This window comes from Vespa velutina, chromosome 3 (genome assembly GCF_912470025.1).
Source record: "Vespa velutina chromosome 3, iVesVel2.1, whole genome shotgun sequence".
Classification (NCBI taxonomy): Eukaryota; Metazoa; Arthropoda; class Insecta; order Hymenoptera; family Vespidae; genus Vespa; species Vespa velutina.
In genome coordinates this window covers 9,118,684-9,141,183 of record NC_062190.1, presented here as the reverse complement: position 1 = coordinate 9,141,183, position 22,500 = coordinate 9,118,684, and the positions used below count along the sequence as shown (strand labels likewise).

At 31.3% G+C, this 22,500-nt stretch overlaps 1 protein-coding gene across 27 annotated transcripts in view; it reads left to right on the top strand.

Moving 5' to 3' along the window:
- The window catches only part of LOC124947877 (tropomyosin Per a 7.0102), a 53,263-nt gene that overhangs the window by 5,121 nt on the left and 25,642 nt on the right, over nucleotides 1-22,500 (top strand). For 8 of the 27 annotated variants that reach the window (XM_047490609.1, XM_047490615.1, XM_047490608.1 and 5 more), the window contains exons 2-3: nucleotides 2,223-2,380; nucleotides 2,683-2,808. In XM_047490609.1, the coding sequence (XP_047346565.1) occupies nucleotides 2,267-2,380; nucleotides 2,683-2,808 (240 nt within the window). In that variant the 5' untranslated portion in view covers nucleotides 2,223-2,266. Of the gene's footprint in view, nucleotides 1-2,222; nucleotides 2,381-2,682; nucleotides 2,809-3,395; nucleotides 5,300-13,829; nucleotides 15,347-22,500 lie in introns of those variants that run through there. The other 19 variants (XM_047490597.1, XM_047490596.1, XM_047490594.1 and 16 more) reach the window with 17 other exon arrangements.

Below are 22,500 nucleotides of genomic sequence, written 5' to 3'. Positions count from 1 at the left end.
ACATTATATATGATTTATATATATATATATATATATATATATATATAGGTGGCCAAGGTATGCATTCAATAAAAGTTATTTTTATTTTATATCATTCAATCTCTCAGTGGCCACCCTATATTAATATATATATATATATTTTTTTTTGTTAAGTTTTATAAATATTTTTATGCTTAATTCCTTCTTCGTTCAATTCTGTGCGAAAAGAAAAAAAAGAAAAAAAAAAAAAATAGAAAAGATGAAAGGAATTTAATCCGAGCATTTTTTATTCTCTTTTTTTTTTCTTTTCCTGCTTTGCTTTCTTTGTTTTTTTTTTTTTATTTTGGTTCTCTTTTATATTCATATCTCTTCTTCGTACGAAAATAAAATCACGATTTTATTTCAGGATGATCGATGTATGTTATTAAATAATAATCAAAAGTTTCTGAACGTTTGTGAAGATTAATTTAAGATCTCGTAAAATCATCATTCTTTTTCAATTAAGGTTAATACTAGTTTTGACGAGCTAAGCTAAATAGTTTTACGTTTTAAAATTTGAACATGCATTAACTCACGAAAGAAACTTTAAAATATTTAATTTATCTTCAATCGATCAAACAAAAACTTTTAATCCATCCTGTACATAATTTAATGTATTAATATTAATATCAAATTATATATTAAAAAATATATATATATAAATAATGCATTATATTATAAATATATATAATATATATATTTTACATACGATATTATATAATTCAATATATTTAAAATAAAATTATATCATATATAAAAATTTTGAATTTATATTAGATCGTGGTGTTAATCAGTTTGACTTTTGAATTGAAATTTTTTTTTATTCGAAGGCCAAGAAATTAAAAAAAAATGAACTTAATTCATTTAATTTGTGTACGTTTCATATATATATATATATATATATATATATATATATATATATATATATATATATATATATATATATATATATATATATATATATATATATATATATATATATATATATATTTAATATTTATTTATTTATATGTATATTATATATAATATAATAAAGAGATATAATATATATATATAAAGAGAGAAGAGAGAGAGAGAGAGAGAGAGAGAGAGAGAGAGAGAGAGAGAAATCTTAGCGAAAGAAGAAAGACAAGGGGAGGATAGACATGGAGAAAGGAAGGGGAGGGGAAGGGGGCTAGGATCGTAGAAGTGGAAGAGAGGGTTTCTTTGCGGGCACGTCGATTACTGGCCGCTTAAGCTCGCTCGCTCGCTCGACGGAGCTCGGAGAAACGATCGGATAAAACCTGAATGCGGCCGCGACTGACTTTTATTTTCCTCCTCTCCTCCTGAACGCTCCTGAGGACGACGACGCGCATACCATAGCTCTCTGGATCTCCAGCAGCCGTACAACTAACCAACCAACCAACCAAACAACCAACCAAACAACCAACCAAATAACCAATCAACAAATACAGAAGACGATTCGACTTCGACACTTTGAAATTAATCTTCTTCCTTGCGAGATTAGACAAATTTTTTCCTAATATCTTTCGAAGAAATAATAGAAGAAGAAGAAGAAGAAGAAGGGAAGAAAGAAGAAGAAGAAAAAGAAAAGAGATAGAGAGAGAAGAGGGAACAACAACAACGTTTAGCTTAGCTCCTATCGTGTCTATTGCGTGTTTGATCTATTAATAGAGGATACGAGTTTGGTTGTATCTAACATCACTCCGCTAATTATAAACATCGATTCGGCGTGAACGTTTAAAAGTTTTCGATTAAATTTTCTATCATATTATTTTATTTCATCGTTTATTTATTATACTTTTTATATTTTGTAACTTCGAGACGGAGGAAAGAAGGAAGAGAAAAAAGAAAGTATGAAGAAAAAAAAAAGATCCGAGACCGAAAGGATATTTTTTCTTTCTTGTTTCATTTTTTTTTTTTCTTTGCTTTTTTGAGATTTTTGTTTTTAGATTTTATCTTTTTCTTTTTTTTTTAAGATATATATATATATATATATATATATATATATATATAATATTAATTTTATAATATATTATAATGTTGCGCTAATAATATAATATAAATATATGTTTATATTATTAACTAAAAGAAATAAGTATATATATAAATATATGAATATATGTATATACATATATTGATTATTGGTATAATAAATAATTTGTAAATAATCAAATAATATATATTTTTTTTTTTCAAAGCAGATATTTTTCGTGACCAACGTGAGTGAGGCAACAAAAGCAGCATCATGGACGCGATCAAGAAGAAGATGCAGGGAATGAAGTTGGAGAAGGATAATGCGATGGATCGCGCCTTGCTCTGTGAGCAACAGGCTCGCGATGCCAATGCACGTGCCGAGAAGGCTAGTATCCTCGTGAAATCTTCTAATTATTATCGATCCTTAAGATAAAATAATAAAAAAAAAAAAAAAAAAAAAAAAAAAAAAAGATAAAGAAAATAAGAAAAGAAACAAAACAAGAAATTTTAATTTCAACGATGTCGCTGTTTTAATAATCCAAAACTTATTTTTTTCTTTCTTTTTTATTTAATTTTCTGTTCTTTTTTTTTTGTTTTTCTTTTTAAGTTAAGAACATATGCACTCTCGAATGGATTAAAATAGTTTTATCAGATTTATGATAGTAATTCTTGCTCTTATTGATATAGGCCGAGGAAGAGGCACGTGCATTACAAAAAAAGATCCAGACTATCGAGAACGATCTCGATCAGACCCAGGAAGCACTTATGCAGGTTAACGCAAAATTGGAAGAGAAAGATAAGGCTCTACAGAACGTAAGTACACTTTGTAACACTCAATTTTCCGAGATCAAGCAAGTCCCAACGTTGGTTATCGTCTGGTATAAAGAAAAAAAAAAAAGAAGAGGATTTCGGATAGATAAAAATTATAACAAAAATTATAAAATTATAAAAAAATATATATATATTAAAAAGAATATATATTAACGTACATCTAATTGTATATAATAAAAAAAATATATATATATATTATTTGGAGGTATCTACGTATAAGAAGAAAACATATAAGAAAATTTGAAAAATGGCGGGGAGTGATATAGAATTAGTGCCGTCAGTTGGCGCTGCTAGCGTTCGCCGAACTAGCACTTTATTTCGAATAATGTAGATGTCGCTTCGATAGATACTCGTGACACTCATATGCTTACGAGAAAGAGAGAGAGAGAGAGAGAGAGAGAGAGAGAGAGAGAGAGAGAGAGAAAGAAAGAGAAAGAGAGAGAGATCTCTTCCATCGCGTTGAACGCAGTTCGTGTTTAGAAATCGCGCACGAACGTCGTCGGATGTTTATTTCGGCGAGGTTCGTGAGGATTCGTCGGTATCGCGTCGTTGGTGGGTGGGTGGGCGGGTGGGTAGATAGATAGAGGAGGGGTTAACCCGAATTGTAGCTTGTCGTGTAGTGAAGGTATAAGAGGGGATTGAGGAGGGGACGAGGTGTCCCATAGAGGGCGTTAAGATCGTAAAGAGAATGATGGAGAAATAGAGAGAGAAAGAAAGAGATAGACTGATATTGTGAGAAAATGAGAGACGGAGTGGGGAGAAACTTTGCGTGGTGAACGGCGGGCGCGACTGCAGAAACGTGTCGCGCGAGAGAGCCAGTGACAGACAAAATGGCGGTAGGGCTTATGCGGTGAGCGTGCGAGCGAGCGAGATAGATATAGAAAGACGAGAGCGAGAGAGAGAAAGAGAGATAGAGAAGGAGAGAAAAGAGAGAAAGAGAGAGAGAGAGAGAGAGAGAGAATCAAGACGTGAGTGCAGCTCAGCACGACGACACGTCGCAAAGTAGCGCGCGCGCTGCTGCTAAGGAAAGACACGATTTTTCTCCTGTTTTCGTAATTAACGACGAAAAAATAATTCCCGATTAATTCGTCGCTCGTCGTTTTATTATATTAACTCGTCTTAAATTCGTCGATAATAATAATAATAATAAAAACAATAGTAATAATAATAATAATAATAACAGCAACAACAACAATAATAATAATAATCGTTGATTCGTCGTCGTCGTCGTCGTCGCTGTCGTTTTCGTCGTCGTCGTTGCCGTCGTCGTCGTCATTGTCGTCGTCGTCGTCGTCGTTGTAATTATACGTTGGTTAATCTGGTGCATGTTTCATCCAGGATCATCACGATCATGGAACATTTGCCGGCGTCGACCGCGAGACGTCGCGGTCATCAGCATCACCCGCGTCACTCGACGCGTAGACGTTTCGAGGTATCCGGCAGAGGACCCGCGCAGTGTGGCCCTACCGGTATAACAACAACAACAACAATAACGACAACACCAACAATAATAGCAAACAACAACAATAATAACAATAATAATAATAATAATAATAATAATAATAATGGCAACAATAATAACAATAATGTCCTCGAGGATAACAACGTTTTATTGGAGCAACCAACGTCGTTGGGTACCCATTGGTTGCGTGATTCCTTGTCGAAAAGAATTGAAGCTAATAATAAGGAGGATGTCAAATCTAATAAAACAACGACAATATCAGCGACAACAGCAACGTCAACGGCAACCCAACTGACAACAATTTCCGAAACAACAATTGCAGGAAAGACGACCGACGATAATAAATATAACGAGAACAATGAGAACACGAACGTCCGACAGAGGCTCGCGCAGTGTAGCCCGGACGTAAATATTGAAATACGAAATGATGATAAAAATGACGACGATTATAATCTCATTTATAATGACAATGACGAGAAGTCAAATGACATTGATCGTAGGAATAAGGATTTGAAGAAGGTTTACGAGAAAGGTTTCTCGCGGGAAATTCAAACGCTCGTTTCGAACCCACGTGGCTGGGACGACCAATTAAACGTAACAGAAATCAAAGAGGAAATTAATGACAATATCGATGAGATATTCGATGATATTCGTACGAAGGAAAATACAAATTATCACGATTACGATGATTTATTATTAACGAATGATAAATTTTTCATCGACATATACGACGAGCCCGAGCACGCGGTCGCGAGGGCTCGTGGGGATGGTAATTCCGACGATGAGTCTACCAACGTCGAGGAGGATCCTGAATTGGCCGAATTGGCGAAATTAAGGTGTCCAAGCGAAAGGACCGAGGTACAAGCCGAGAGAGAGGCCAGAAGACGAAAGAGATGCGCCGATTATCCTGGATTAGCATTTGGCTGTTCTATATTCTCCAGCGATACCATGATGAAGTTCAGTCTGATTAGGAACGAATTACAAAATATCATGGGCAATCAGCTGAAACGGGTCAGTTGGTCATTATTTTAATTTCTTATTTCCATCATTAATTTCTTCTTTTTCTTCCTTTTCCATTTGTTTTTTTTTCTTCCTTTTTTCTTTTTGGATTTTTTTTTTTTTTTTCTTTTTCTTTCTCTTTATCGTCCAACCCATACGACAGGAATGCGTGACCTTGTTGATGATTGCATCACACATAAAACAGCCTTCACGATAAAACGGGCCAAACAAAGCTCATGGTCCTATTTAAAAATCGACCCGAATAAATATTTGATCGGCTTTTTTCAATCATCATCGTTCTCTATCTCTCTGTCTTTCTCTCTCATTCTTTCTCTTTAACTTCCTTTAATATTTGATTTATTAGAGATTAATAATTCCATCGATTTAATACATCACGTATAAATATATGTAAATAACATGTCTTCCTCGTAGACGATTAATTTTTTTTTTTTGAATTTATTTAATATGGCGATCGTTGTAGGCGTCGATTACGTGACCATGTATTTCGTCTATTTGAAACCTCGCCATATTTACTCGTACTCTATTTATACATACTGTTTCAAATGATACTCATTATATATGTGTGTGTGTGTGTGTGTGTGTGTGTGTGTGTACATACATATATATATATATATAAAATCCATGTCACATTATATTCGAATGATATCAATGAGGAGAGAAGATGATGCAAAATAATACTGTTCATCGTTCTATCGTACAAAGTTCAAATCGTTCGAGTAAAACGATAATGATAATGATAATGATAATAATAATAATAATAATAACAACAATAATAATAATAATAATTATTGGAATTACGAAGCGAGAATTATCGTAAAAGAACAATGGTAATATAAACGTTTTCGATATCTTTATCCTGTTCACCGAGATTGATTTACGAGGTATTTCGTAGAAAACGAAAGTAAAAAGAAAAAAAAAAAAAAAGAAAAAGAACAGAACAAAAAAAAGAAAAAAAGAGGTCATTTTTCTAACGAATCCAAACAAGAACGATAAAGCGTACGCCGTTACATCCTCATCTTAAAAAACCAATACCGCCTATAATAGAATTATAATAAGAACTTCTTTACACTGACGTAATAATCTCTTCGACTAGTCGTATCTCTTGAAAAAAAAAATAATAATTATAATAATAATAAATAAATCATATTCCGCAGAAACAGAAAGAGAGAGAGAGAGAGAGAGAGAGAGAGAGAGAGAAAGAGAAAGAGAGAATATTTATATCGAATTCATGAAATATAAAAATTTGATCGTCGGCCATTTTGTAATTTCGTTTTGTACATGAAAAAAAAAAGAAAAAAGAAAGAGATAAAAAAGTGAAACGAAAGCAAGAAAGAAAAAGAAAAGAAAAGGAGAAGAAAAAAAGATAGAAAACGAAAATGGAATTTTTATAAGGACGTATTAAATGATGGATTTAATCTGAGAGGAATGAGTATCACGAAACGTACGACAGATGGCGACCCGATTGTTAACGTCGAAAAAAATTCTCATAAATACTAATCCGGGGGAATTTGAACGAGAGAGAGAGAAAGAGAGAGAGAGAGAAAAGTTCTCCCGTATGACATATTTCTGACACATCGATTACTACGCCGTTTCCAAATATTTCAAGGCATTTATTTCTCTTTTTCTTTTACTTTTTTTTTTCTTGTGGCGAATCGTAAAAAAATTTCTTAGATTTGTAATATCGCTATCAGCAAGCGAGATAGGTGGTATGGGGTATGGATGGACAAAAAAAAACAAATTAGCTCGAAAAGGCCAAGGAACGGTGCGATTTTAATGAATAAATTGAATTGAAAAAGTTTTTATTATAATCGAATAATTCGACGAGAAAGAAATTTATCTTCTTTCATTTTAAATTTAATTAAATGATATTAATTAAACGCGATTCTTTATATATCATTCGCCGATAACTTTCGGTCCGTCCACTTTTCTTTATTTATTTTTTTTTTATTTTTTTTCCTTTTTCCTTTCTTTCTTTTTTTTTTTTTTCTTATTTTTTTATTTTATTTTCAAAAGGGGACGGGAAGAATAATAAACGTGATGTAGCACCAAAGGCAGCCAGGCAGGCAGGCAGGCAGGCAGGCTTCTTTTTTTGGTAACAACGTCGAATCAAGCAAGCAAGCAAGCAAGTCTTGCATCTTGCACAGTGTTAGCCAAACACATGCTCTCTCTCTCTCTCTCTTTCTCTCTCTCTTTCTCTCCCTCTTTCTCTCTCTCTCTCTCTCTCTCTCTCTCTCTCTCTCTCTCTCTTTATCTTTCTCCTTGGCACATGATCTAAAAATAAGCCGCGGATCCAGCCGTCTTGCGTCTTTTTTATTTGGAACTCGTTGAGAGAAGGGAAAGAGAGGGTGGGTGGGGGTTGCTGGGGTAAGTAGTGTTGGCGGCTGTGGCGATGGTATGGCGGGGGTTGGAACGGAATGTCGGGGGAGTCTTTTGCTTGCTTGCGTAAGCGAACCACCCGGAACGCGTTCAGGAATAAATTTTCCTAAACGTCATTTTCTTTCATATGTGTGCGTATTTTACGTATACATATACATATACGCACACACACTCTCTCTCTTTCTCTCTCTTTCTCTTTCTTTTTCTCCTTTTCTCTTTTGCAAGAAAATATAAATTCCTTCGAATTTGAGAGAAAGAATTTCGAATATCCGCTATAAATTTTTCTTTTTCTTCTTTCATATATTGTTTTAATATAAATCCTTTTGTATTGCTCTGATCAATCATTAGAGGTCTCAAGCTCTTATGTGTTTATATTTTTTTATCCAACTTTTAAAACATTCTTTCATCGTACATGCTCGCTTTACACGTGTTCACGATTGTTTGAGGTTAGGATGGAAATTGTTTTGTCTTTTTGTAAATCGATCGCTTTGAATAATTGCGATCGATTTTTCTTTTCTTTGTTCTTTTTGTTTTTTTTTTTTCTTTCTTTCCTTTTTATTAATTATAAAATACAATCGTTATTAATACTCCATCATACACACTCGTGTTTGAACGTGTTCAGGATTATTTGAGGTTAGAAAGTTAATTGTCTTTAATATCGATCACTTTAAACAATTGTGATCATTTTTCTTTTTTTTTCCTTCTTTTATATTAATTATAAAATACAATCGTTGTTATAGTTTCTTAAATTACGTTTTAATAAGACAATTGAAAGGTTTAGAATTAAAATAAAAAAAAAAGAACTGTTCAAATTTTGTATAGATGAATAGAACTGGATATTAGTATGACGTTATTGATACGTCACGTCGGAAAATAATGATACGGGATAGGTAATAAAATTAAATCGATAATCAACTGAAGAGATTACAATAGATATTGAAAATGTTAAATATATAGCAGATATTAAATATATAGAGACAGGTTGGATCAAAAGTTTTTTGATGAGTCAAATGTTCTTAGGAGATAATCATATATATAATATTTTCAAAAGATTAAATATATAATATATATTGATTCGACCAAATGTTTCGAAATTGGTCAAATGTTACTAGATGATTTTAAAAATTTGTTATCACTTTTCGAGATTACTTAGACTTCGTTTTTATCATTATTATTATTAATATTATTATTATTACTATTTTTCTTTTTTTTTTTTTCTTTTATATATTATAAAATTACAAGCTTAACTACGAATCTTAAAAATCTCGAAAAATGATAATTCATTTTTATAATCATTTAAGAACTTTTAGACCATTCTGCATAACATATATATATATATATATTTTTTTTTTCAAAAACGTAATAGTTGATGACGTTCATCTAGCCTTTATTTGGCTTCTACGCTTTAGAGGTTATGTTTCTTACAATGTAATAAAACGTTAAAAGTTCCATGAAGGGACGACATCCTTGAAAGTTCGTCTCCCTTACTTCGTCACGCTCGTTGCTACGTTAACATTCTCAGTATCAGCAACTTTGTTTCGAACGTTCTTTCGAATATGCGTCATCAGTTCTTACTTAAAGGTTAAGACAACTTTTTCAAATAAAAAATCGTAATAAGTAATTTATTATAAATCTTTCATCGATTTATGAGAGATAAGAAAACAAAAAAAAAAGAGAGAAAAGAAGAAGAAAACAAAAAAAAAAAGAATAGTTGCTGACATTTTATAGAACAACTCTGCTATAACGTTGATTACTATCTCGTCACTGTTGCTATTATAAAGAGAGAGAGAGAGAGAAAGAGAGAGAAAGAAAGAGAGAGAGAGAAAGAAATAAAAAGTACTCGAGCATGACAACAAATACCGTACAACGGATGTGACATAACAAGTTATAACCTCACATAAAATCTTATTAAAATATTTTTCGTATAATAGTGATATGCCAATGGCCACTCCCAATTATATATATATATATATATTTAATAATAATTATATATATATATATATATATATAGTGTTAGAATATATAATATTGTATTATATATTATATATTATAAAATATATTATAATATATATTATATATTAATTATGTATTGTATATTACAATGTATTAATAAATATATAATATATAATGTTAAAAAAAAGATATATACATATATATATATTATTTTTTTTAAATAAAAATTCGTCGTTCGTTAATTTAATTTTTCATAGTATTTTTCTTTTTTCTACGTGCTTCATTTTATTTATTTATTTTTTTTTTTTAAGCATATATATATATATATATATATATATTATTTTTAGCATGCACTTTTTTATTTATTGAATTAAATATTTACATAATGTTTTTTGTTTACGTCTCTTCTTTTTTTTTCTTTTTTTGCCCCTTTATCATAATACAATATGTACAATGTGTTCGTGTATTTTTCGTAATAAATTAATGTGAAGTGAAGATTAAGTTCGAAGAAAAAATGTAGAAAAGACTATATGTACATGTCGTACGTGCTTCGAAATAGAACAACGAAGTATATATGTAAGGTTTCTCAAGAGACTAGTAAAACATTTGTCGCGAGCTTAGTAATGCTTAGTAACAACCGGGCAAAAAGAATCTGAACGATCGATACTACTTTCGAAGAGTAAATATATGTTTCATTTTTTCTTTTTTTTTTTGTTTTTCTTTTCTTTTCTTTTTTTACCTTTTGTTCTTTTTCAATTTTTTTTTTTATTTGATCTGACTTGATTTGAAATCATATTATTTATTTAACATTAAAATCTTATATGTCAGGGTTTAAATAAATTCTAGAATATCAAATAAAGAAAATATATTATCAAGCCATTTTTTATGTCACCTATTGTTCACTATTATTACAATCACTTATATATATATATATATATATATATATATAAAATAAATTTATAATATAATGTATATATATATATATAATAAATTTATGAAATTTGTTAAATAAATTAGTTATATTAATATTTAATATTTAATATTAGTATATATATATATATATATATATATATATATATATATATATACAAATATATAAATATATAAATTAAGGCTGTGAGAAAGAATATCAATTTTGTAAAATTTTAATAAGGAATGTTATCTTTGTCTTATTTCGAGTCATACGCGAGTATAGAGTTATCACGATGCTCTCGACGTTCCTATTCGATGACGTACAACAAACGTGCGTCATACCAAATTGAAATAAACATTCCTTTTACAGTTTACACCGTGTACTTTCTTTAATCGGGGTGGTTGGTTGACGTTATTAAATCGACGTGGTGCAATGAATATTATCATTGTTCAAAAGTTTCGATCGATTCGTCGAGTCACACCACGATTGATTAATATTCGACTAACGATAAAAATACGAATCTATTATCGATACAAAGGTCAAACGAACTTTATTTCGTTTCTATTCTTTTTTCTTTTTTTCTTCCTTTTATTTATTTCTTTTTGTTTAAAATTGGTTTATTTTTTATTGCTCTTTTCAGATAAACAAACTTTTTATAATTTCATTTTGTAAAATTCGTATAACGATAGGAAAGATCTATTACACTTTAATTTTACACTTTTACTTTTGTATAATTAATCTTTTCAGTTAGTATTTTTCTTTTTTCTTTTCTTCCTTTTTTTATTTTTATTATTGTTATTTATTTATTTATTTTTTTTTTTCTTTTTCCTTTTTTTTTTTTTTTTAATTGCATAATTGAACAAACTGACGTAACAGGATCGATCGAATATAATTCTACGATCACGTGTTCCCATCATCCACGAGATTCGCATTTTAAAGCCATCGTATTCACGCTCGTGTCAATTTAACTTCTTAAGTAGGTTGACGAGCTTAATGGAGTTAGACGATGACCGAGAGAACTCTTTTGCTTACCTCCCACCATTAATGTTCCATATATCGCGATATTCTATGCGATACAACAAGCAACCTTAAAGTGTGAACTTAAATGTTTCGAGAAAAAAAAAAAGAAAGGAAAAAATTTTGCAATAACATCTCATGCAAATTCTCTTTAATTAAGGACACGCAACGATATACTCCTCTCAATCGATATATTAATCGATATATTAATCGACGATCGATTTGACCTCGAACTTTTCTCGATCAAAAATCTCAATATATTATATTATATACTAAATATGAAAAAGTATGTAAGAGACAAGCGTAAACGCGTAATTTTAATTCCTCGAAGATCTCATGATCATGATAAAAAAGTTCGTAACTGAAGAAACAAAATTCCCTAGTCTAGAATATGAAAGATCAATTGATGCTTTCTGGATCATTTTAGTCTCGCGATAATTGTGATTTTACAAAGTACAAACAAAAAAAAGAAAAAGAAAAAGAAATTGATAGCAAATGTCACGTCATTAATCGATTTTTCAAATAGCCTAGGAACATTTTTAATCGATCCAGGGACTTTTCGGCCCGTTCCTCGACTAGTCGCAGTTATTTTTTTCTTCTTTTTTTTTTTTTTTTTTTTTTTTTTAAATTTAGAAATCATACAACCCTCGAGAACTCGTCAATTTCTTTTTATATCTTTTTTTGATCTCTTGTGGACCATCCGTACGATTGACGAAAATAGATATACATATATTTGTACATGTATATAAACCTTATAAATAAGTGTGTATATGTGTGTGCATATATATGTATATATGGACGAGTATGCCGTAATATTTCGTTCAGAGTAACAAAACCGGTTTTCCAACGTGGATTCGTCTATATCTATCTCTCAGTGTCACGATTACGCGAAAATAATCATTTACGTAAGATCGTGTTTGTTATTAATCTACGAGACATAATTTTTTACCTCACCTTCTTCTCTCCCCCTGTGATACTCTCCTCCCCTACCCAGCCCCCTATATAATCGTCATGTTCTAGAAAAGTATTCGACCTATGCGCGAACCGGTTACCGTACTTCCTAGTAAGAGTTTTTCGAACCTAATCATTTCACTTGTTTACTACTCTCGATCGTATAAGATTTATTGGATTATTAAGTTTGGCGGGAACATTCGAAGAAAAATTTACAAGAATGATGATGATGATGATGATGATGATGATGATGATGATAATTATAACAATAATAATAATAATAATAATAATAATAATAATAATAATAATAATAATAATAATAATAATAAATTATAATTACGAATGAAGATAATCGAATTTAGGCGAATAATCTTTATATAATATTATAGTAATATTTCGATTTAGAATTTGGATAGGAAAAAAAAAAAAGAGACACTAAGGAAAGAATATAAAACAAAATAAAATATTAATATAAAATAGAATAAAATAAAAGAAAAGAAAATCTTTAGTAACCGGAAGGGGCAATGCATGAAGATTGTTATTCGATGAGCTGATTCAAACGGTTGGGCGCGCTCGGTCTTGCGGGCGCGGTATTTCCGGGAGTATATAGTTTTGCGCGCGCGGCGACACGTCGATCGGCGTAGCAATACTTCGAGTTCGCCCCACCTCGCGCCTCTAGCGAGAGGAAGAGAAACAAGAGCAGTAGAGAGAGAAAGAAAAAGAGAAAAAAGAGAAAGAGAAAACTCCAGACAGAAAGAGAGAAGTTTTTTTACATGTCAACGATTTTTCATAGGACGAAAATAAAATAGATAATACTGAGGGAAAGAATATGATGTACATATATATATATATATATATATATATATATATATAGAGAGAGAGAGAGAGAGAGAGAGAGAGAGAGAGAGAGAAATATAAAGGCAGTCTGGTTATATGTATGTATGAGAGAGAGAGAGAGAGAGAGAAATTTATCTTTAACAAAACAGCATGGAGTTATAAAAAAAGAAAAGAAAAAGAAAGAAAGAAAGAAGAATAAAAGAAGAAACGAGGAAGAAGGATTCTCGAGCAGCGTAGCGGTAAAGGCGAGGATTACTACACACTATTACTACTACTACTACTATTACAACATAACACATACACGTAACACAACGACTACGTCTATAACAGACTACATTACTACTACTAATACTACTACTACTACGATGTAAAGGGGAACTACTTGTCGTCGGCGTTGGTTTGTTCTCTGTTACTACGCTAAGGTTATGCGCATGCGCGTTGTCCGGCGGAGTGGCCGGGGGCGGCCATCTTGATCCTCTCCAGTCAACAGCGAACGAGCGGGCCAGTGGTCGTCGTCAGTGCGCGACAGCTCGGTGCTGGTTATATATCTATCTAACTGTCTAACTATCTATCTATTTATCTATTTATCTATCTATATTTATCTCCCTTCCTCTTCAGTGTTCAAGTTTTCGGTGTATTAAAGTCGATCGCGTTTACGCCGGCAACGAATCAACGAACGAATACATACACATACACATACATATATATATTATATATATATATATATACACACACACACACAGAGATATACATATACAGACAAACAGAGGACAGACACGGACGCATATTATTCGATATACGCTCTATTTCGTGAGCACTCTTTCCCCCTTTCTCTCTCTCTCTCTTTTTTTCTCTCTTTACTTTTATATTAAAGTAAAATCCTCTGTGTTTTCTTTCAACGCGAAGTTAAAAAGTCGGTTGTCGTCGTCGTAGTCATCGTCATCGTAGTCGTTGTCGTTCTCCCTCCTCTGGCGTCTCGTGTTCCGTTAAAATCCGGCAAAACGCGCGCGGCGCCGCCTCGTTTTACTCTCGTAACGTCTACTATTCCTCATCGCTGTCGTTGTCGTTGTCGTCGTCGTCGTCGGTTAGCTGGTTGGCTGGGTGGTTGATCGTCGTTGTCGTCGTCGTCGTCGTCGTCGTCGTCGTCGTCATTGCATTAATCGTCAATCGTCGTCCTTCTTGCGCGTGTGAAGAAGAAACGAGAAAGAAAGAAAGAAAAAGGGAAAAGGATAATAGATTCGAAGAATATAATATTCGATTCTATTTCGTGGTGTTGTTACATTAGTTTGTTGTTTGTTAGAGGAACGCGTGTATCCGTGCGCAGCGTCGTGTGGCCTCTGTGTGACGAGAGCAATCTTTTTTTTTTTTTTAAGAAGGAGAAACCTTTTCTATCTCTTACTATCATATATATATATATATATATATCCTTTCTTCGTTCTTTCTTGCTCTCTTTCTCTTCCATCGTGTTCTCCACGCACACTCCTCGTTTCGTGTGTGTGTGCGTGCGTGCGTATGTCCGTGCGTGCGTGTGTCCGTTGTGTATATGTGTGTACGGGCGCGTGTGTGTTAGTTAGTTGGTTGGTTGGTTAGTTAGTTAGTTAGTGTTTCTCTATTGAGGACAGACGACAGAGAGAGGCTACGAGGAGCTCCACAAACAGATAGAAAGACAGACAGAGACAGTCAGGAGTCAGTCAGTCAGTCCAGTCATTTAGACGGACAGACAGAGAGACAGACAAACGACAGACGAAGAGGCACACAGGGAACGTACATATATACAGATATACGTAGATACACACATATATATACATTCGTACATATACGTAGCTACGTATTTATACACGGCCGACAGCATGTCGACGCAAGTACAGGGCACCCTTCTCGACGTCCTCAAGAAGAAGATGAGGCAGACGAAGGAGGAAATGGAGAAGTACAAGGACGAATGCGAGGAGTATCAAAAACGGCTGCAGGTGGAAGTTATACGCCGAGAGGAAGTGAGTGTGTATGCCTGCCACTAGAGCGCGAGCGCGCGATCGCGCCTGTATATTTTTGCGTATAATATGTGTATATATATATATATATATATGTATGTATGAATATGTTAGAAAGAAGGGAAGAACGAGCACGCTAGTCCGCGACCCCGGTTCTCTCTCTCTACTGTGCACATATGTGTGTGTGTGTGTGTGTGTGTGTGTGTGTGTGTGTGTGTGTGTGTGTGTGTAATCGCGTAATACACTCGAGCACGTTTCTCGGCCAGTGCTCTCTCTTCTTCGTCCTTCTTTTATTGAATCTCCTTCTGTCTTTCTCTCTCTCTCTCTCTCTCTCTCTCTCACCTCTTTTATTATTATTATTTTATTTTTATTTCTTTTTATTTACTTACATCTGTTCTCTCTTTCCCTCTCTCTTTTCAACTTCACATATATCGAAAAGGTAGAAACTAGTAAATGGAGGGGGGTTATAAACCGACGCCATTCGGTTCTTTCGAGTTTCTTCGTACGAGAGCCGGCATATTCGCGTGAGGATAGGAATCGATCGTGTCAGCCGGGTACCGTCGTCTTCCCTCTCTCTCTTTCTCTTTCTCTCTCTCTTTCTCTCTCTCTCTCTCTCTCTCTCTCTCTCTCGATCCCTCTCTTTCTCTGATCTCTCCTTTAGGCTAAAGGGAGTCGACTACAGCGCCAGAGAAAAAGAGAAAGAGACACGCCGACTCGACGTACTCGAGACGTTCTTGATAACCGGCGAGGACCGGCTTCAGTCTCTCGCCATTACAAACTCTTTCTCTATCTATCTATCTAACTATCTATCTCTTTCTTTCTTTCTTTCTTTCTTTATTTCTTTATTTCTCTCTCTCTCTCTCTTTCTCGACTACCTTCGTCGTTCTCGATCGCATGAGAATCAACGTTTCTCCTTCCTTTTTCACCATAAAAGTATTCCCATCATTCCCTCTCTTTCTTTCTCCTTCTTTCTCGTTCAATCGATCGAACAGAAATCTACTATATCTTTCGGTCAACTCGCCTCTTAACTTTCTTGTCTTATATCTTATCGACTTTATGTAATTCAGAAAAATTAAATTCAAAGTTATATATATATATATATATATATATATATATATATATAAATTTAATTAAACATAGATACACATATTTATGTGTGTGTGTATATATATCTATATATACATATACGTTTAATAGATTTCCTATCAACGAAAGGATTAACCAGCTCGAAGTCTTTACCACTATGATTCATTCTTATTTGATGTAGTAATTTCGCTGTGATTTGTTTTAAAGTAGGTTTTCTATATATCGACGTTCTAGTTTAATTATCTAAGAGAAGAAGTATGATAGATCGATAGTTATTATTGAACGTACGTATGTACGTATCGGGGTGGATGTACTTTTACTCTTATGAAGAGTTCATGTACTATTTATTATTCAAAAGAGCTCTTATCGAAAGTTTCTCTTCCCTTTATCACAAAAGTTCTATAGACAACGGTCAGACGTGGGACGGGGTGATTAGGGGAAGGGGTCGTTGTATCCTACCAGTTACCCTCCTCCCCTCCTTTTTGTGCTAAGCAACGAGAGTGGTACGTCCAACAAATCGTTAATACATTTAGAATTCGAAAAAGGAAAGTCTGTTAAATTTGTAATAAATATTTATTTACGTCGCGTTGAGAACCACTGAAATAGATTGGCAATCGAGCCTGGGTTATTGGAAAGGTCCTCCGAATGTCGCTTTACGTAATTCCGATAATTTTATTAAATTCGCATCGTAGGTATATAATAACGAACGAAATATCGATGATTACTATAGAATGGGTCGAGAAGAAAAAAAAATCCCTTAGTATTATGGTTTTACGATTTGAAGAGAAAAAGAAGAAACAAAAAAAAAAAAAAAGAAAGGAATATAGAAATTATTGGAGGAAAAAATAGAAAGGATAATTGATTCATTAAAGTCGTCATTTTTTATTACTTCCTATCGTTAGGTCAGGATATTTAACGGAAATAAAATTTCGAAAGTTTTGAAATTTATCCAAACGTCGATAGGGTGGATACGAAAACCACTGTAGTTCATTCATATTTTTATCACGTGAAAAAGAGAAAAATAAAAAGAATAAATGCTTTCATTTTGTATCTTCATTTGTAAATTATCGAATAGAATCGATCGATCATTGATCGTTCTATCATTCCATTTTCCATCCTTACATTTATGCATTATAACCTCAAAATTTCACGAGTATCGTGATTGTTACGAAAGCTATAACCTCAAAATTATCCGATCTTATCTATTTATCTATCTATCGTACGTGAGAAAAAAAGATTAAATTATTGTTCCGTTTAAAGTGGTAGCAACGAATTCTTAGAAATAATCAATTTTTACAATTTCAATCGATAAGTCTTATTCTTTATGATTATCATCCACTGTCTTATGGCAAGTGTTTGAACATTGATTATTTCCTGGAAAAATACGTAGCGCGTTCTCATCGATCGACTTTGAAACGAACGTTTTGTGCGTATGAAGATAGAGATTTTCTATGGCTTCTTTTTTATCGTCTTCTTCCTTTACTTCGAGCGAATATAACAAGGATGTATGTCACGTTATGACGTATCAACGTATCGTGGACTTTAATACGTCACGATCTATAAATCAATAATCGAACAAACGTTTCATTGTTTAAAAATTCAATAATAAAAGAAAAGAAAAAACAAAAAAAAAAGGAAGACGATTAATAAATATCATCTACTTCTCTTTAAATCGCAAAATATTTCTCATCAACGATATTAATATTATTTACAAATAATATAAATTATTATAATTTGTTTGAAGTCCGATTGAATATGTATTTAAATTATATTTTTGTATGGTTAAAAAAAAAAAAAAAAAAGAAGAAAAAAAAAAAAGAAATAGAAAAAGAAAAAAAAAAAAGAATTATTTACAGAGACTTGATCATTCTCTCTACGAGTATTGATTCGTTTCATCCGTTTATTATCTTCATGTGAATAACGTAACTCCTTGTGAACGAAAGATAAGATAAGGCTGAATTTTTTTCTTTCTTTCTTTTTTTATTTTTATTTTTATTTTTTTTTTTTCGAGAGAGAGAGAGAGAGAGAGAGAGAGAGAGAGAGAGAGACGCGATGAACAATCGTAAGATAAAATCTCCGTTGGTATTATTCACGAATGTATGTAATACCATTTACAGAAGATAGAACGAAATAAGTATTATACTTCGTAGTAGATTATAAGATTTTAAAGGCCAACGGGTACATGCTCGAGATCCGTTCAGGCTTCACTAAATGGCTTTTGTCGTTGATCAACCAACTGCACTGCCGCATCTTCTCGTATTACTTTTTTTTTATTTTATTTTATTTTACTATTTTTTCTTTTCTTAAAATTTTTTTCTCTCTCTTGCATAGATCTTTTTTTCATGTAAATGTTATTTATCGTTGTTCGCTCGAAAATGACAAAATCCTGATTAAGTCCATTCGAAAAATGAAAATATGAAAATATATACGTCTTTTTTATTTTCTTCTTCTTAATAATCAAAAGGGTTTTCCGATCTTTAATTTTTAATTGTTTCTACTTTCTTTCTATGTAATTTCTCTCTCTCTCTCTCTCTCTCTTCTTTTTTATTTTTATTTTTATTTTTATTTTTTTTTTATTTTTGTTTTCACAAGAACGATAAAATCGCGATTTCGTTCATTTGAAAATGAAAAAATACAAAACTGCATTGTCCTGTATTCTTAAATATTTTTTTCTCCCCCTCTCTCCCCCTTCTCTCTCTTTTTAATTCTCTTATCAATCAAATAATTCTCGTCTATTTATTTATTTATTTATTTATTTTTTTATGTAACTTATTTTCTCTGATATCTCAAAAATTATAAAATCGTTAAGTGTATTTGACATTTGAAAATATTAACAAAACTGTACGATCTTATATTCCTTTATAATTTTATTATTATTAATAATAATAATAATAATAATAATAATAATAATAATAATAAAATTAAGTAATAATAATAATAATAATAATAATAATAATAGAATGATCGATCCTTTCCATCTTCATCTTCATTTATTTACTTTTATCCCAATATAATTTATTTCTCTCGTTTGGCTCGCAAATGAAATCTCTTTATTCTGTTTGTTTGAAAAAAAAAAAAAAAAAAAAAAAAAAAAAAAAAAATTAAAAGTATGTACCTATGGTGAAAAAAAAAAAAAGAAATTTTCGAACCACTCCTGATATACGTGGATAGGACAAGCATTGAAACGTGAATCGATCGATGAGAATATTGAATTAGGCGGGAACTTTGATTGAGTAGAACGCATCGAGAGAGAACATCGAGTGGTTTACATAACGGAGAACGCGAGTGTTCTAAAAGCGGCGGATGTCATCGTTCCTCCGGAAGGTGCTCGATCGTCCATGGTGACGACATCCGTTTCAAATCTATCTGGAAAAAAAAATAATAATAATAATAATAATAAAAAATCTTTCACCATTTCAGAAAATAAAAGAAATATTCTCATTGTGTTAGATGAAACTTTTAAAAGAATCGTTAAAATATTATTGGATACGGACCAAAAGTTTCTAGATGATATTACAAATCAATAATTCTTTTTATTAAATGAATTTTCCATTTCAAATTGTAAAACTGCAAGGATGCTAGATAAAATTAAAAAGCATTATTACGCGATTCTAATGATTCATAAAAACGGAGTAATTAATTTTTTAAATTATCTAGGAACTTTTGATCACAGTTGTAGTTTATAGGGAACATTTATCAGGATCGTCAAATTATTACTGGATACGGTTCAAAAGTTTCTCTAGGTGATATTAAAGGAATCAATAATTCTTTTTAAAATGAATTATTCTTTTCAAATTGTAAAACTGTAAATTTAATAGATAAAAGAAAAGGCCTGATTATAAATCTAAAGATACATAAAGGAGAGTAATTAATTTTTTATATTATCTAGGAACTTTTGATCACAATCGTCCTTTTATAGTAACATTTATTAGGATCGTTAAATTATTATTGGTTACATACCCTAAGTTTCTAGGTGATATTAAAATAATCAATAATTCTGTCTCGAGACTTTTTTAAATGAATTTTTCATTTCATATTGTGAAATCATAAATCTGACCTAATAAGATAATACTTCGAACATTTAAATACCTAGAGTCTAATAAATTATAAAAAGGAGTGATTAATTTAAAAAAAACAAAAATTATCTAACAATTATTGTGCCTCCCCTTGGTCGTGCATATAGATACAATATTTTTTTTTTTTTTTTTTTTTTTTTTATTAGTTAAAAAAAAACAAAGAGATTTATATTCATCAATTAAAAATATAAATCCACTGACGTATAAAAATTTCATTTAATAGCTTACATATTTTTCTTTCGTAATTATTTGACGAAATTATTATTTATTTATTATTATTATTATTTTTTTTTTTTGCTTTTCTTTGCTTGTTTTTCTTTTTCTTTCTCTTTTTCTTTTTCGAGGTGTCATATTCAGAACGGAAATTCGACATCCTTTTAGCAAAGTTAAAACATGAGGGCCATTAACGCGGATTGTGAGTTCGCTTGGGTGGGCGTGTCAATTTCCTCTGAATCTACATGTAACCTTTATATAGGCACGATATAGGGACACGTATATATACCTCTATATAATATATATATATGTATGTATATACATATATACATAAGCATATTATTCACATGGCAAAGGTAAAACGATCGAAGACAAAGGCCAGACTATCCTCGTCCTAGGACAGGCCATTTAATCGCAAAGTACAATGCGTAACCATTGCAGGTGCAGTCGTTAAAAAAGAAAAAAAGAAAAAAAAAAGAAGAAAAAAAAAGAATTAAGAAAGAGAGAACAAAATGGGGTCACGTATCTCGCGCAGATGAATTTTCTAGATTAAACAATAAAGTAAAATAAAGAAGAGAGCGAAAGAGAGAAAGAGTTTATATAGTATTCATTGACTCCATTTTCTATAAGTCTTTGATAATGGTGTCATTTTTATTATTTTTTTCTTTATATTTATCGTATTAATTATTTTATTATTATTATTATGTGTTATTGTTACTACTATTATTACTACTGTAGTAAATTACTAAAGAAAGGATCAAAAGTTTTTAGATTATAAAAAAAAAAAAAAAAAAAGGGAAGAAAGAAAGAAAGAAAAGGAAACAACTTTTTTGAAATTATTTACCTTATTTGTTTGTTTTTTTTTTTTTTTTTCTCAAATTGCAAAATCACAAATCTGTTGTGTCGTAGAATCGCAAGCCTAAAATGTGATTAAAAATAAGAAAAGAGTGATCGATATTAAATATCATTTAGAAATATTTGACCCATTTAATAAATTTTGACCTATCCTATAATATTATTATGACTATTATTATTATTATTATTATTATTATTATTATTATTATTATTATCTTTTTTTCTTTTTCTTATTATTATTATTAATAATTGTTAATATTTTATATCTAATTTTGTGCATAAAATTAATTGGAGAAATGAATTTTGATTTGAGTCAATTGAAATTCTTGTTTTATTATTAAAATATACGCATATAAATATTTATATAAGTATATTTAAATAGGTATATTTTATACGTCTATTTTATACTCGTAAATGTTGAAACTAGTTAATGTGCTGGTGGCCGTGCTATTAAACTCGTTGATGTAACGTGCCGGCCGAAGGAAGCAGCTTAGGTCATTGATATGCGCTCAAAGACCTTGACGATCTCTCTCGTGCCGTGTATATTGTCCGTTAGGAATGGTCTTTAATCACGTGCCGCGAGGCGTTAAGAATTAAAAGAGAAATTCGTGATCGTTAAGTCGGTCAACGAAATGAAATAAAATCTGTGGTTATTTTATTCTTTTTTATTTTTATTTTTATTTTTATTTTTATTTTTTTTTTTTTTTATCCGTTCTACCATCTTTTTCTTTTTTTTTTCTTTTCTTTTCTTTTCTTTTCTTTTCTTTTTTCCTCTTTTGTTTTTCCTTTCATTTAATGTAACATATTAATAGATTCATTCGATTTTACCGACCGAGAAAACCAATTTTGGGACTTATTGTTATTGTTATTGTTATTATTAGAGATTAAAATTATTTATATATGTAAATATAGTAAAAATTTTATTTA